The sequence below is a fragment of the Camponotus vicinus genome, unplaced genomic scaffold (assembly GCF_025532165.1).
Source record: "Camponotus vicinus isolate PSW18456_S1 unplaced genomic scaffold, iyCamVici1.0 SCAF_5, whole genome shotgun sequence".
Lineage (NCBI taxonomy): Eukaryota > Metazoa > Arthropoda > Insecta > Hymenoptera > Formicidae > Camponotus > Camponotus vicinus.
Genome location: NW_028141977.1, coordinates 17,747,239 through 17,762,506, shown reverse-complemented (window position 1 = coordinate 17,762,506; position 15,268 = coordinate 17,747,239). Strand labels below are relative to the sequence as shown.

General features: G+C 33.9%; 4 protein-coding genes across 5 annotated transcripts in view; 2 read left to right on the top strand and 2 right to left on the bottom strand.

Annotated features, from left to right (window-relative positions):
• The first annotated feature begins 21 nt into the window (after window positions 1-21).
• Psidin (phagocyte signaling impaired) lies at window positions 22-4,394 on the top strand. Its single transcript, XM_083099246.1, has 10 exons — window positions 22-401; window positions 541-765; window positions 857-1,110; window positions 1,233-1,456; window positions 1,579-1,888; window positions 2,055-2,359; window positions 2,464-2,722; window positions 2,807-3,052; window positions 3,159-3,770; window positions 3,990-4,394. The coding sequence occupies exons 1-10, from the start codon at window positions 341-343 to the stop codon at window positions 4,221-4,223; spliced, it is 2,730 nt and encodes a 909-aa protein (XP_082955372.1). The 5' UTR covers window positions 22-340; the 3' UTR covers window positions 4,224-4,394.
• An 813-nt stretch (window positions 4,395-5,207) lies between these two features.
• Window positions 5,208-9,924, bottom strand: L(1)g0007 (ATP-dependent RNA helicase l(1)G0007). Of its 2 annotated transcripts, none has more exons than XM_083099244.1 (4): window positions 9,787-9,924; window positions 7,683-9,316; window positions 7,441-7,584; window positions 5,208-7,354 (listed from the first exon to the last, which is right to left on the bottom strand). In XM_083099244.1, the coding sequence occupies exons 2-4, from the start codon at window positions 9,267-9,269 to the stop codon at window positions 5,684-5,686; spliced, it is 3,402 nt and encodes a 1,133-aa protein (XP_082955370.1). In that variant the 5' UTR covers window positions 9,270-9,316; window positions 9,787-9,924; the 3' UTR covers window positions 5,208-5,683. The 2 variants fall into 2 exon arrangements, with proteins under 2 accessions (XP_082955370.1, XP_082955371.1); XM_083099245.1 differs by having other exon boundaries at window positions 9,770-9,835.
• A 534-nt stretch (window positions 9,925-10,458) lies between these two features.
• The window catches only part of LOC145971524 (uncharacterized), a 112,831-nt gene continuing 108,021 nt past the window's right edge, over window positions 10,459-15,268 (top strand). The window contains exons 1-2 of the mRNA XM_083099265.1: window positions 10,459-10,783; window positions 13,861-13,996. The gene's annotated coding sequence lies outside the window, so the exon portion shown is untranslated. The remainder of the gene's footprint in view (window positions 10,784-13,860; window positions 13,997-15,268) is intronic.
• On the bottom strand, window positions 11,333-13,274 carry LOC145971867 (uncharacterized). The gene is made up of 4 exons (XM_083099939.1): window positions 13,062-13,274; window positions 12,651-12,789; window positions 12,326-12,559; window positions 11,333-11,611 (listed from the first exon to the last, which is right to left on the bottom strand). The coding sequence occupies exons 1-4, from the start codon at window positions 13,134-13,136 to the stop codon at window positions 11,361-11,363; spliced, it is 699 nt and encodes a 232-aa protein (XP_082956065.1). The 5' UTR covers window positions 13,137-13,274; the 3' UTR covers window positions 11,333-11,360.

The window sequence follows — 15,268 nt, the reverse complement described above, 5'->3', positions numbered from 1 at the left end:
AGAAAGTAGCTGCACTCTCTGCGTATCTGTTCTTTTTTTCTCTTCAACAATCATATATATATCTCACTTGTGAGCGAAAAATGTAACATGATGCAACTATAAAGAACAGACCTGCAGTGTGCGCTGCCGGTCTTTTTTACACACTCATGCTTTTCTAAGGGGCAAGAATAAGAATATTTTTGCGCGATAGTTTGCACGACTATCGGGTTCAAGCTGATTTGACGCGTAAAGATATCTGAATAATTCGAATCCACCTTTAATCTCGTTGAAGATGAATCGAGAAGATCGAGGATTGTTCGTGTCTCCGGTTTGTTGATTTTATGTTACCATAAAAAGTATCATGGCGTCTAAAACCCATGTGGACAACACGGTGAACGAACGTCGTTTACGACCGATTTATGGTACGTATAATTTTATCGATAACGAAATCGGATCTGGTATCCGGCGTGCTCATCCCCGTCGAACTGTCTGGTCGTATCTTCGGAATTAAGGATGACGAGGTTATATAACAGCACCCAGTGAAGTTCCTCTGGGTTTCAGACTGGCTAGATAATGGCAACAATAAGAAGGCGCTCCAAGAAGCGGACAAGGTGCTCAAGAAACACCCGAGTAATCAATGCGCCAGGGTACTCAAGGCTCTGGCCCTGTTGCGGCTAGGTAAGGAGAATGAGTGCCAAGTTATCATGGACAAAGTGCGGTCTGAGATACCATGCGAAGATTCTACCCTGCAGGCAATGACTATCTGTTACAGAGAGATTCATCAACGTAAGATTTTAACTTGCTTAATTTTGGAAAAATATGCGAGAATTATATGGTTATCGTATTGTTTCATATATTCTTTGTATCAAATTTGTAGCTGACAAAATTAGCGAGGTTTATGAAGCTGCTGCAAAAGCAGATCCAAATAACGAGGAACTTTTAACACATCTTTTTATGTCATATGTTCGTCTTGGTGATTATAAAAAACAACAGCAAACTGCTCTTACCTTGTACAAAATGAAACCTAAGAATCCATATTATTTCTGGGCCGTTATGAGTACAGTGATGCAAGCCATTCATTCGGACCAAAAGTTAGCAAAAGGAATTATTTTACCATTGGCAGAAAGAATGGTTTGTTCATTATTATTTGTTGATGTGATTGTAACTGCGTATGTTTGTTATAGAAAGTTTACTTATTTATATATAAATAGATATTGTGAAAATGATTAATATAACTGTTTTGAGTACATTAGGTCCTAAAATTAGTAAGAGAAGGAAAAATGGAAGCAGAACAAGAAGTGCAGCTTTATTTAATGATTTTGGAATTGCAAGACAAAAATGAAGAAATATTGAATGTGTTGTCTAGTCCTTTAGCTTCGCATTTATCATATGTATCACAACAGAAAGCTACAATTCTGTTAAAACTAGAACGCTTTCCCGAGGCTGCTAATGCATATCGCGAACTTATTAAAGAAAAGTGAGTAAAATTGTTTCAATATTCTTTCTTTTAAACACTATTTTATATATCTATGATATCTTGATAATATATTGATTTCTCTCTTAATATTTACATATAAAATTGTCATGTTTATTATGTAGCAATGACAATTGGGCATTTTATCAAAATTATCTTTTGGCGGCCTTAAAATTTCAACAACCGACAGAATGCTTGGATTTTCTTAACAATATTATTAATACATCTGAAAAAGGAATTCGTGCACCATATTTGGCTCGTTTAGATTTATTAAAACGCTCGTATGATAGTGAAGATGTACAGTGCAATTTGCAAGCTGTAGACTTTATGCATCAATATTTTGTTCAATTTGGAGAAAAAGGCTGTGTAGTTGATGATTTGCGATTATATTTAAATCTGCTTACGTCCAAGATGAAGTTTGAATTATTTGAAAAGGTAAGGAGATTCAGATTAATCTGTGAAGAAATTTTTAAATTTTAGTATATTTATATATAATATATTACAAATATTAAAATCAGATGCATCAACTGCATTTCTTATTTCAATAATATTAACTAAAATATTTTAAAATTGCTTAATGTAATTATTTATAATATTGTAGATTGAGAAAGATGTTGGCATTACATCAGATGAGTTTCCAACTACTGTACAACAGATGCAAAGGCATATTCATTTAGAGCAATTGCGGCGTATTTGTGGTTTTCATCATCCTCCTTTGGCAGATAGAAACAAACAGGAACAATTAATAAAGCGATTATGCGATTTATATAAAAAAGGCATTGAATTATGTCCAATGCAAGATAGATTGCCAACTGATTTCTGTCCGGCGGATCCATATATTCTATTAGCTACACATTTGTTGCATCAATTATGGGTTGATACTAGTGATGCGTCTTTTCTTTATAAGTAATAATATATTTTTCTATATAATAACAAAGCTAACTATGACATTAATAAGAAATTGCTAATATTTTGAAAACATGCACATTTTTGAAACGATGGATTTACAGGGGAATGTCGTTATTGGAACACGGTCTTCTGTCGAGTCCTGTAAATTTTCACATCAAAATTTTGCTCGTGCGTATTTACTTGGAGGCTGGTCTAGTGGTCGCGGCTGATCATACTTTCGCATTACTTGATGTAAAGCACCTTCAACTAGATTCACTGGGTCATCTCTATGCGCCTCTTCTCGCACCTCTCGGTAACTTGCCTCTGGCCTCAACAACTCTTGATCATACAGCGAAATTTTTCATAGCAAACTATAAGGATGTATGTGTTTTCAAGTATAATAGATTTAAGAAATGGACGAGAATATATATCTATTTAAATTTAATTCATGAATTATTTTTTTAGAGTGCAGATCATTTAACGTTTGCATATAAATATGGCAGCTTTATAAAAATTGAGGAATTTGTTGAACTGAGAGAACGATTAGATAATTCATTTCACTTTGCTATGACAACTGTAGATAAGATGTTACTCGATTTATGTTGGTGTGATAGTACTGTCTCTTTGATTTCTACTTTGAATAGTATGCACATACAACCCCATCTTGATACAATTAGATGGGCATCTCTACGAGATAATCGTGACTTGGAGGTAAATATATTTGACAAGTGGAATATAATTCAATGAAATGTAAGAGAGAGAGAGAAACATTCAAATTTTACCAGTAATAAATTTTATAAATTATGGCGTTAAATAGGTTATTCGTGGATGGGAGCCACTTCATCAGAATGAAAAAGATTCAAGAATGCAAGAGGAGACACGTGTATGTATGTTAAGACTGCTTGCAGCGAGAAATGCTATACTACGTATTTTGGCAGCGAGTGCAAAATCTTCTTCAAATTTTCTTTCTCAAATATCTACCGAGCTTAAAGAATTGGATGAAGAAATCATCCCAAAAATATTACAAAAATTTGAAACGGACGGAAAACGGAACAGACCATGCAAAATATTGGTTCCGCTAGATGCTGTAGAAAGATTACGCGAAGCTCATTATTCTCAGCAGTTGAGAACTATAGCGTGCCTTGCAAATTCACTTTCTCAGTCATCTTATCCGGACTTTGATTGTATACAAATGCTGCAAACATCTCTTTGCTTACAAACATTACCTATTCCCGAGCGGGATACGCCAATATCTTTTAAAAACTTTTTATTCAGAGCCGCAACTTGTAGCGAATCTTTAGCGATCATTAGCGCTATATGTAGCGTATATGCGGTAAAATCTAAACCACATGCTTCACAAAAGAAAAATAAAAAGAAATGCAATAAAAAAATCGAATCGAACATGATAAATGAAACTAACGAGACTAAGGTAATTATTTCTTCTCTATAGAAAATGAATTTTTAATATTAATTTAAAGTTTTAAAGCATAATAATATAATAATCTTGCAACATTTTTTGTATATGGAATTGAATGTGACAATCTCTCATTTTTATGCAAATATGACAATCGTTAATTATTGAGATGATATATAATTTCAATATATAAAGCATAATCAATTTTTATAACGATTATTTATTGCATTATAGGTTTGGAGGGAAGTAGCTGTATTACTTTCTGAAAGAGTTCAAAATTTAGATGCAGTCCTAACAGAATTTGAAAAATATGAATTACATACAGATTTGGATGAGAATGATCATGTATGTACCACTATTATGAACCACATTATAAAACGGGGGCAAGCGAGTCTCAGGCAAAGTTGCAGATCCCTCAAATCTCGTACTCAGCCTATATTAAGGCTTTTAAGTAATTTAAAGAGCTGAAACTATTTGACAATATTTGTACAAAGAACAATATCTCTCCGTCTATTTCATAATTTTCAAAAAATGATTCAAGAATTCTGTACATAATTCTTAGCTCCCATCAATTATAAATAATGAATGAATGATTTAATGCTGATTAAAATATCTGAATCTTTTATTTGTGTGTGAAAAGCTTTGCGCAATTATTTCGATACTGCCATTCAATCAGCTCATATGATGTTCCTTGAATCCTTCAAAATAATAGGTGTGCATGTGTAACAACTCAAATAGTCTAACACTCTTTCAAGGTATATAGAATTTTTATATTTAAAAAATGCATTAAGTTTAAAGTTAAAGACTTATGCCTTAATTATACATGCCATTTTTTTCATTAAAATAAAATAATTTTATCTATATATTTTATAGAAAGTCTATATTCGTTCATGGTTTAAAATATCGGGTATTTTATGTAATTTCTTTTTCTTTTTTTTTAATATAATACTTATATATTTTTTTTAAATCCACATTTTTTTTTTAAATTCCACTTTTTCCTTTTATGGATATGAATAAATTATTTAGAAGTAATAAGTTTGTAATGATTCAAACAATTCTGGGGAAATCAGTTTGTAATTGATAAATTTTTTACTTAATTTTTCGTAATTTCTAGCATGACTAAAAACAATTGCATTTATTTTATGTATAATTATTTCACTTAGAAGGGAATGGGTATTTTGCTGTAAAATCTTTAAATTTATGTTTATTGATTAGCACATAATTAACGTGATCGAGACTATATTAATGCTTTCTAATTATTTGATCGGATTGAATAATTACATATCAAAAATTACACAAAAATAGTTATGAATTTTTCAATATTTTGTCGATATTACGATAAAAATAGTTTTATTTACAAAAATCATATATATATATTATATATATATATATATATATATATATATATATATATATATATGTATATATCACATTTAACATTAATATTTTACACATAGTAGTATGTACAATAATCATTATTTAAAGAATTTTTTAATTATCAATTATGTATATTTATCCATTTCTGTATTTAATCAGAAAATATATCTGGATAAGAAAGTAATCATTATAATGTAATTATACATTATAGATATGTGGTTTTTGTGCTGCAAAAGAAGCATAGAAATCTAATAAACAATAAATTAATCATGAATTTTATCACTGATGCTACATGCTGGGAGAGCGTGTCATAGTGATGAATTGTTGGATTATATTGTCATTCTCTTTTCATGAATTTAATTATATACGATTACATATAATTTTAACTACTAGATGTACACTAGTAGTTTTTCTATATGGAACTATGTTAAAGAGAAAAAAATGCCTATTATATATATGTATATACTGTGTGTGTGTATTTTTCTCTTAGCAGATAATGAAATATTTGCAACAGTATACACGTCGAGATACATTATACATAGGGAAACTGATTATAATCCTAATCTTCCTGGAGTGTTACGATAGGGAGCGGGGGTGCCCGGTTCCCTAATGCCAGGCGTTAATATTTCCTTCTTCCGGACCGATGCCTGTTCGCGTTCGAGTTGCTCCTGGGCGCGTGCCTTCATCTCCTCTTCGGCCTCCTTCATTTGATGCTCCATCTCGTGGAGGTGCTGCATCGCTTGCCGTCGTTTCGCGCGACCGCTTCGACCAGTCTCTTTCACACTAAAGAACATGGGACCCAACTCGGCCAGCCAATGACCATCTACTGCAGTAACGCATTGCATGTATTCCTTAGCAGTCATTACGAGTTCATGGTATACGACGTAATCAGGCGTGAATCCCATGCCGAATAGCGCGGAGGTAGGATGAAGATGACATGGCATTCCAGTACGACAATTGACGTATTCGCCGATACCCTTCAGGCGTGCTGCTTGGTGAAAATATGCGGAACAGATGCATTTTCGCACGATATCCCAGTCGGTACCGCAACTGACAACGTCCATTTTTTGTTGCTTTAGAATTTCTTCGAGTTGCGACCGTACTTCCCGCACCTTGCGCATCGCCTTTGCATGTATGAAATGATCGTTACACCAGGAACTCGAATAACCGTTTGCTTTCCATTGATTGTACACGTTCAAATATGTTAGGTGATCTGATTCTGGTACTTGAAACTTTTCACGCGCCGAATCTGAATCTTCTTCGCGTCCTTTAGGTCGATAAAAAATCGATGGAACCGACAGCATGGAGACAATAATGAGGATATCAGCAGTGCAGTTGAGTTGCGAGGCGACTATGAGCATCTGGCATTGAGGCGGATCCAAAGGAAACTCGGCCATTTGCCGGCCAAGAGCGGTAAGACGTCCAGTATGATCGAGTGCGCCCAAAATCCACAACTGATATAACGAGTTTAATATATTATCTTGTGGTGGTGGATCCATAAAATGGAATGCCAATAGGTCCTGTACTCCCAGCGATTTCAATAAAAGCACCGTATTAGCTAAATTTGTACGTTGTATTTCGGGAACACCAGTTAATAATAACTCGTCCAAATATTGTCTCCGTGTGTACAATCTGTAACACTGACCAGGACCGGTACGACCAGCTCTTCCTTGCCGTTGATCGGCGTTGGCTCTCGAAACAGGATATACCTGCAGAGCGTCCATACCTATTCGAGGATTGTATACTTTCAGTTTACAATATCCAGAATCGACAACAAAAACGATTCCGTCGACTGTTAGCGACGTTTCTGCTATATTAGTTGCCACGACGCACTTGCGAAGACCACCTTCAGACCGTTGGAAGATTTTTGCCTGCAGATCCGACGGTAATTGGGAATAGATAGGCAGTATAGAGAGAGATGGTGCTGATTCGATTTCAGCTAAACGTTCCTTCAAAACTTCGCAAGTGACTTCAATATCTTCCTGACCAGGCATGAAGACTAGTACGTCGCCACTTTTAGGCTGCAAATGAATCTGCATGACTTGCTTTACAGCCGCATCTACATAATCTTCGACCGGATTCTTCGCATGCAACACCTCGACGGGAAACGTGCGTCCAGGTATTTGAAATGTTGCCGCGTTACCGAAGAAAGCAGAGAACTTGCTGCAATCCATCGTTGCGGAAGTTACAATTAATTTTAGATCGTGTCGTCTAGCAACAACCTATAAATATTTTTAAAGTTAAAAGGACTGTTTGGAGAAAGAAAATAGTTAAATAATACAAGATAAATAAATTAAACGCGCAATACCTCTCTGAGAAGACCGAATAATACGTCAGTGGAAAGCGATCGTTCATGAGCTTCGTCCATTATAACAACACTGTAACGCTCCAAATCCCCTTCTCTCAAACTTTCTCTCAGTAGAATACCATCAGTCATATATTTTATGATTGTCTGCAAAAATAAGATCAATTATGTAATATTAGTTAATTATACGTCGAAACAAATTTGTAGAAATTTCACAATTTAAAAGAAATATATATTATACTTACATCCTTCGAAGTACAATCTTCAAAACGTATTGCATATCCGACTTTGTCACCTAGAGCAGTTGCCATTTCATCAGACACTCTTTTCGCAACAGACATAGCAGCAACTCTTCGAGGCTGAGTACAACCAATTATACCATAACGACTGTAGCCGTCTTCGTGAAGATATTGCGTCAATTGAGTTGTCTTACCGCTACCTGTTTCACCTACTATTATGACAACGCTATTCTCTCTGATAACGTTCAGCAGTTCTTGGCGCACCGCGAATACGGGGAGACTTCTTCTTTGATGCTGAATAGATCTATGCCTAGCTTCCCCCGTTACCTCTCCTGCTCCTATATGTCGTGCGTATTTTTGTCCGGCTTTAAAATCTGTTTCTTGTCCCGCATGTTCCTTGTCGTCCTTACGCCGATCGTGTACACCCATAATATTGCCAATGTGTGTTCCAGCCAATTCCCAATGCTTTTTTTGCGCTCTACGCCTTTCTTTTTGTTCGCGATATGCCTTGACCAGCGCTGAACCTTTCCTCGCTACCAGAGCCATATCAGACGTAGGGTCGCGCACAGGTACAACTGGTTCTGGTTGTTTCGTAAATACGATGCGACCATCCAGGAATGGCGGGACTACATTATGAACCAGCAAGTGAACTCTCGCTTCACCCTCGTCATCGGGGTCATCATCATGTTCCAACGAGCTGACAACTCCCGATGTTAACATACGGTTACGCTCCCACAATTCATTATCTTTATTTATTTGTCGTTGTTGTGCGGAAAGACGTTTCTGTCTCCTGGCCTCCAGTTCCATTTCCTTCTTTCGTGTGTATTCCTCGGACACGTTGGCAAAAGCGTTGTTCTCTCCATCGTCCAACCCGTACCATTCTCTATCCAATCTTTGCTGTTCCTCCTCCCACAATTCCTTTTCCTCTCCATCTACCATTGGAGTGGCACCAGAACTCTTAAAATCTTTGTTCCAAGAATTATATTTATAAGAAGGAGTAAATTCGCTTCTGATGCTGTCGCGATCTGTCCTGCCATCTCTGTTGTAAATATTCGGTGTCGGATGATCCCAGCTCGATCGTCGCGGTTCTTCATCTTCGTCGTCGTCCCAATTGCTCTTGGAAGTGGGATCTTTCGTTCGGAATTTGGGTGTCTGGGGTTCATCTTTAAATCTAAGAGGCGTTTGCCTCACACTATCTCTGCCACGACTTTCTCTGTCCCTGTCTCTTCGCCTATCTCGGTCTCTTTCACGACTCCTGTGTGAATTTCTAGAACCTCTATCATCTACATTTAATCTTTGACGCTTAAGCCTTGATTCTAATCTCCGTTGTGCTTCAGTGTTGACACCACCAGTGTGAGTAGGAGTTTCCTCTTCATAGGATCGATATCTCCTGTCCTTTCCTTCAGATTTTTCAGACTTTGAACTAGTAGGTTCCTGTGACTGTTCTCTTCTTTTTCGTTCCGCAAGCTTCTCGAGTCCTAACAGAGAAGGCTTCTTAAAAGTATGATCTGAAGTTTTCTTACGAATAATGAGGCCTCCTGCTTCATTTCCATCAATCCCATCTAGTTTATACAAGCTTGAGTCATCTGACATCTTTTTCTCAGTAATTTAACTAAATTTCAGTAGAATATTACTATCACCTGAAATAAATATAATTAAATTATGTTAGATATTATAACTGAATAAATGGAATACATTTCGCTAGAAAGACTATGGAATTGAGAATATACAATGATTGGATTATTTAAAACTTGAAGAAATTTAATGCTTAATTATGAAATATAAGAAATTAATATTTTAAAAATTATTAACTGATCTAAAGTATTTTCATATAAAATAATACATCAAACCAATAAAAGATCTTATCACATCACAACTGTCATAATAAGAACAGCATTATATTACAAAATTATAAAATTACAAAGCTATCCACGTACTAAATATTTTACAAATTTATTAAGATACATTTAAATAATATGATTAAGATACATTTAAATAATATGATTAAGATACATTTAAATAATATGATTAAGATACATTTAAATAATATGATTTTAATGATTTTCAAAATAGTATTTTGAAATATTTCTCACACAACAAAATAACCTACAAAATATACACTTGATGAAGAATACCAAGAACCACTGGAATCACTGTAGAAATACCATAGGAAAAATAATCGAATGATGAGAAAGTATATGGTTTATATTCAGGCTATAACGAGACTGGATATTGACCAATCCTGATGCGGATCTTCCCATAAAAAGCTTTATAATGTGTATTTGACGTTAATCTATATAGCCTTTATATATTTTTCCTATTCTATGGCCTTAAAATTTAAGCGCGCATGCGCAAAATACTTTGTTACGCGCCACGACTTATCCAGTTCAAAATAAAACGACATTTTTCAACTCTTTTCGCACCTTATATTCGCATTAAAAATGATTCGTGCGTGCGAACGGACATCGTATTCTCGTACTCGATACACCTACGCAATTATTTTCTGGCATATTGTCACGGCTGACGATTAAACGGACTGTCAATCGATGGTGGTTAAGGAAAACGCGGTGCGCGCATGCGCGAGCGTCCAGTTCGCGCAGCCTCGAGTTCGGAGTCGCGAAGTAAGATCGTATCGCGTCTTATAATCGCGTAAAAAAACGGATCGCGAGCGTGGATAAACGTTGGAAATCGATATCGGACTCGTCGTAACACATTAATCAATATCTCCCTTCGCGATTGATCGATCTCCATTTTATTATCGTTCGTTTTATTGTCGTCGAGTTTGCGTTGCTTCCGCGCTTAAGTCGGTGGCGGGGAAGAAACGGACAATTTCGAAGAATAGTCGAGATACTTCGTTGAGTGATTCTCAAAATGAGGATACCCAATATGAAGATTTGTGCGCATCTCTACGCATCTCGGCATCCTGTCACTTTGCGAACGAAACGAATTCTTTGGAGATTCGATTCTCTGACCATCTCGGATACATTCGTCGAATTGTTAAGAGAAATGATATCTCGATCGTTTTGACGCTGATCGTATTATCGCGAATCGGGTATCGAGAACGTCGAGCGAATCATTGAACGAACGATTATCGCAACAGTTGACCGGTATGTAATAGTTTTATTCCCCTGAAATATTCTTATCGCATGCATATACTATATACATATATACATATACAAGTAAGTACAATGCAAGTACAATGCAAGTAAGCAGAGGTCGTTGGGTGTACTTTTTCACGTCGCGCGCTATTAAGTTCGATGTTTTACCTTATTTCTTGCATGCTTTAATCATTTCGGAAAAAAATGTCGAGAAAATGTGAGCAATTTGTAGCATCATAAAAAAATTTGTGCATGTGTAACAAATTACATTTTATATCTTCTCTTTTCTTTTCTCTCTCTCTCTCTCTATCTATCTTTAAGGATGCGCTTGATGCTTTTTATTATATAAATCCAATTTAAGTCTAGGCAAATAGATATATTTAGCCGAGTAATTTAGCTACATAAATCTATATAATCATATATAATATTATAATATTCTATAATAATATATATGGCAGTCTAAAAACTTCTAATTAGGCTTTACAGCAATTCTTATTATTTCATTATAAGGGTTAGAATTAATTAAATATATATACCGAAATTAATATATCATGTATATTGATTTATGATACTTCAATTTATTGATTTAACCAGTCACTTCTGTAAACAGGCTTTTACTACGATTTTTGATCGATAAATTATTTTTTACAACTTTTGCGGTTTCTTGATGATCTTTCAATTTTTCTGAAGATGCGTTAAGATTTTCTTTATTTTCATTGCATAATTCTTTATTCACCACCTCTGCGGATTTTGCATTCAAATGATTATTTTTATTATAATTTGTCCAGCTACGTTGAAAGCTCACAAAAACATCTTTCCAAATACATAGTTCTTCCACTAGAAAATAATAAAATGCAATTATAGTTATTTTTAATTGTATATCGCAAGTTTAAATTAATAAATTATTTTTAAAATTAAGCAATATGATATAATAAAAAAAGATTTTATGCTATCATAACAAATGCAAATATTTGAGAATATATGATATTTTATATAAATTTCTTGTCTATATAATGTTATGTATAAAAAAATACTTATACAGGGTGAGTCAAAAGTATGTTTTAAAAATTTGTGAGCGTGTTCCTGGATAAAAAGGAAGAACAAATGTTCATATGAACATATGATCGCAAATGCTTTGTTGTCGAGATAATGGACATAAATCAGCAGTATCAAATAATGCTTTATTTGAACGAAAAAAAACAAACAACAATAATAAAATTGTAAACGTTCAAATAAAGCATTATTTGATACTGCTGATTTATGTCCATTATCTCGACAACAAAGCATTTGCTACCATATGTTCATATGAACATTTGTTCTTCCTTTTTATCCAGGAACACGCTCACAAATTTTTAAAACATACTTTTGACTCACCCTGTATAGTAAAATTTATATTCTCAAAAAAATAAAAGTTTTGATATTAAAGGCTTTTAAAGAAGTCGTCAACATTATAAATTATTATTACTATAATTTGATTTAAATTAAATAATTCTTTGCCATATTTATAATAAAACTTTTTGATCTAAATTGCATGTATTTTAGTATTTTTACCATATAAAAGCAGTGTTATAAATATAAACAGTCCTGCCGGTATGCTTGCATTAGGTAACACATTATACGCTAATCCGAAAAGAGCTGGTCCTTCATAAAGAGCCATTCCTTCGATAGTATTGATAAGCCATGGCAAGTAAAGATACGGGATTCCATATATGTCTCCAATTGTTAGCATTATTGATGACACCAATGCCGCAAGCATGTCTGCCACCATTATCTTAATTCTTAAATCTATGTTAAATAGAAAGTCATTTTCTATACGTTATCATATCCCCCCCCCCCTCTGTCGTTTAATCATATGGAACGAGAGAGTTTTAGTTACTGTAATTTCGACGTAATAAATTGTTAAAAACAGCGGGTCTCGAAAAAGAACGGAATGAGCCGTATGAACCAATTTCCAAAGCGATCGAGCTTAAACAGTTAGTTGCAAAACACATTATACCTAAGTATAATGTCTTGGTCTGGAATAAATACAAAAATATAGATGCATCAAAATAATCAAGATCAATTAATTAATTGTTCAAGTTTCAAAGATGCATAAATTAATTTTTGTATTTTGTAGTAATAATAAAAATTAAAATATATTCTAGCACAAGAAAAAGGAACAGAGAGCAATTATAGAAATATAAAGAGCCTCAGAAAAAAATAACGGCTTACACACCTAAATTAAGGAGACTGATTAAGAGGATTGACTTTAATTAAAATCGAAAACCAATAGAAAATTAATATATACCTTGGAATTTTTTATGTTATGATCGCTATCCTTCATTTTTGTGTCTGAACTCGAGGCTTCCAAGTCGAGAATCATGATCAATTAAAATTTTCTCCGTTAAATCTTCCAAAAATTTTCTTAATTATTATTTCATTGATTGCTTAACATCGGCTAAGATTGGTTATATATTATTATATATACATGTGTCATCCATAATTTATCTGAAAACTTAATGGCGCGAATAAAAGACGGAGCAAGAGCAATAATTATTCAACTTCAGAGAGTGATTTAAGTACTTTTATTTTTTATACTTTCTAGATAAATATATTTTTCTTCTTAATTTATTTATTATATTATGCGATTATCTGAAATATTATATCTTTTTATTAGTTATCTTTTTATTAGTTTTTATACTATCTTTTTTTAGTTTACGCAAAGAAAACTATATATCGAATAAGTAAAATTTATAATCATATGCATATTTTTATATATAAATTATGTATAAATTTCATATTTTTCTTCATTTTCATGTTTCGTTCATATCTATTGCATTTTTTTAAATAATATTTTGTCGATATTTAATATATAATATATTTGATATATAATATTTGCGAGGTAAAATATATAACTATTCTTTATGTATGTATGTACAAACAGTTTCTAATAATATTCTTACAATTATAAATATGACATCTCTCACACAAAATCTCTGAAACGTCATTGCAGAGAAGAGGTGATGGCATCGTGTGCGGCCCGAAGATCCGCTCATTGTTTGTCTAATGCATATTGACTATTAACAGCAAATCCGTTTGCCTTATAGGTCAAGTCACTGCTACGTCACGTCCTTATTTGCTAAGCAGTCTCATCCCTCCCGATCATCTTCGGCTACCATCCATATTCGGCGGTCTCATCCACAGACAATGCCAGTCGCATTCATAAAAGCATCTACCTGTTTGGTGAGTAGAACGCATTAAATACCCAGACATTAAGCGAGAAACATTGTCGAATTTTAGCGCGCATAACATCTGCGATAGATAGCTCATTCGTATGATGGAGCTTCATTTATCAAAATATTATTTATCGAAACTATTATCAAAATATAGTTTATCGAACTCGCATTAGAAAGATTCAATCTTGTTCACATGATTGCTATGTCAACTAAAAACTTTTTTAGCATTAAATCGAACATAGAATAAAGCGATGATTGATGATTGATATATAATTTATTTGATTTTTCATTTTACGATATGCGAAAGAATATTTTTGCTAGAACTTTTTTTTCGTTTTGTATAGTAGATATATAGAGAGACTTGAAAAAACTTAAAAAAATTATAGAAAAATTATAAAACTGAAAATTTATCTTTGGGATAATAGATTCTGCTCTCGTATTATTATATTTCTCTAAATATATAAATATATAAATAATGATAAGAAAAAAAATTATATATCAATATCGCTCCGTAAAAATTATATATAAATATCCAATAAAAATATAATAATGAATATCAATAATATTCAAAAATAATTTATCTCTTGAAATCTCTCTGAGAAATCTCTTTTCATCTATTTTGATTTTAGAGAATATATTAATATCTTTTTCTATAAATATATTAAAAAGAGTAAAATGCTCGAATAAAATATATTTACTATTTATTGAAATTGGAATCTCTCTTGAAAGACGATCAATTACATAATCTTTTTAATCGCATTCCAATCTTATCGATCATGATATGTATAATTTTATTTTATCTCATAATTCTATTTTATCTATTACTCTCTCTTTCGCTTTCTTAAAATAATTCAAGGATAAATTCTGAGAAATCGCGACCGAAAGCGGACGCGTTCGGGAAGACCTAGGGCGTGCCTAGGAGATTACGATCGATCTGCTCTTTAAATTCCTCGCGAGAGCTGCCCTCGATACCACCGTCGCGCAGATTCCCGTCTGACATCCCGGTCGGCCGTTTCGGCATCGCGAGCCTAAGCGGACAATACGTATACCTATACGCACGGTGATACATACCGCGCTGCGTACACGCACAGCCTACGACACACGAGGACGTGTACGGGGACACGACGAGTACGTGTCCTGCGAGTGAGAGACGATCGAGGGATAGATGCAGAGCCGTGAGCTCTCTGCTTCCGCATGGACGGACAATCGCCTTTTGACATTCGCAGCCATGTGGCTAGTCACTTTTGCGCCCACTTCTTTTTTTCGAAATAAGTTTCGA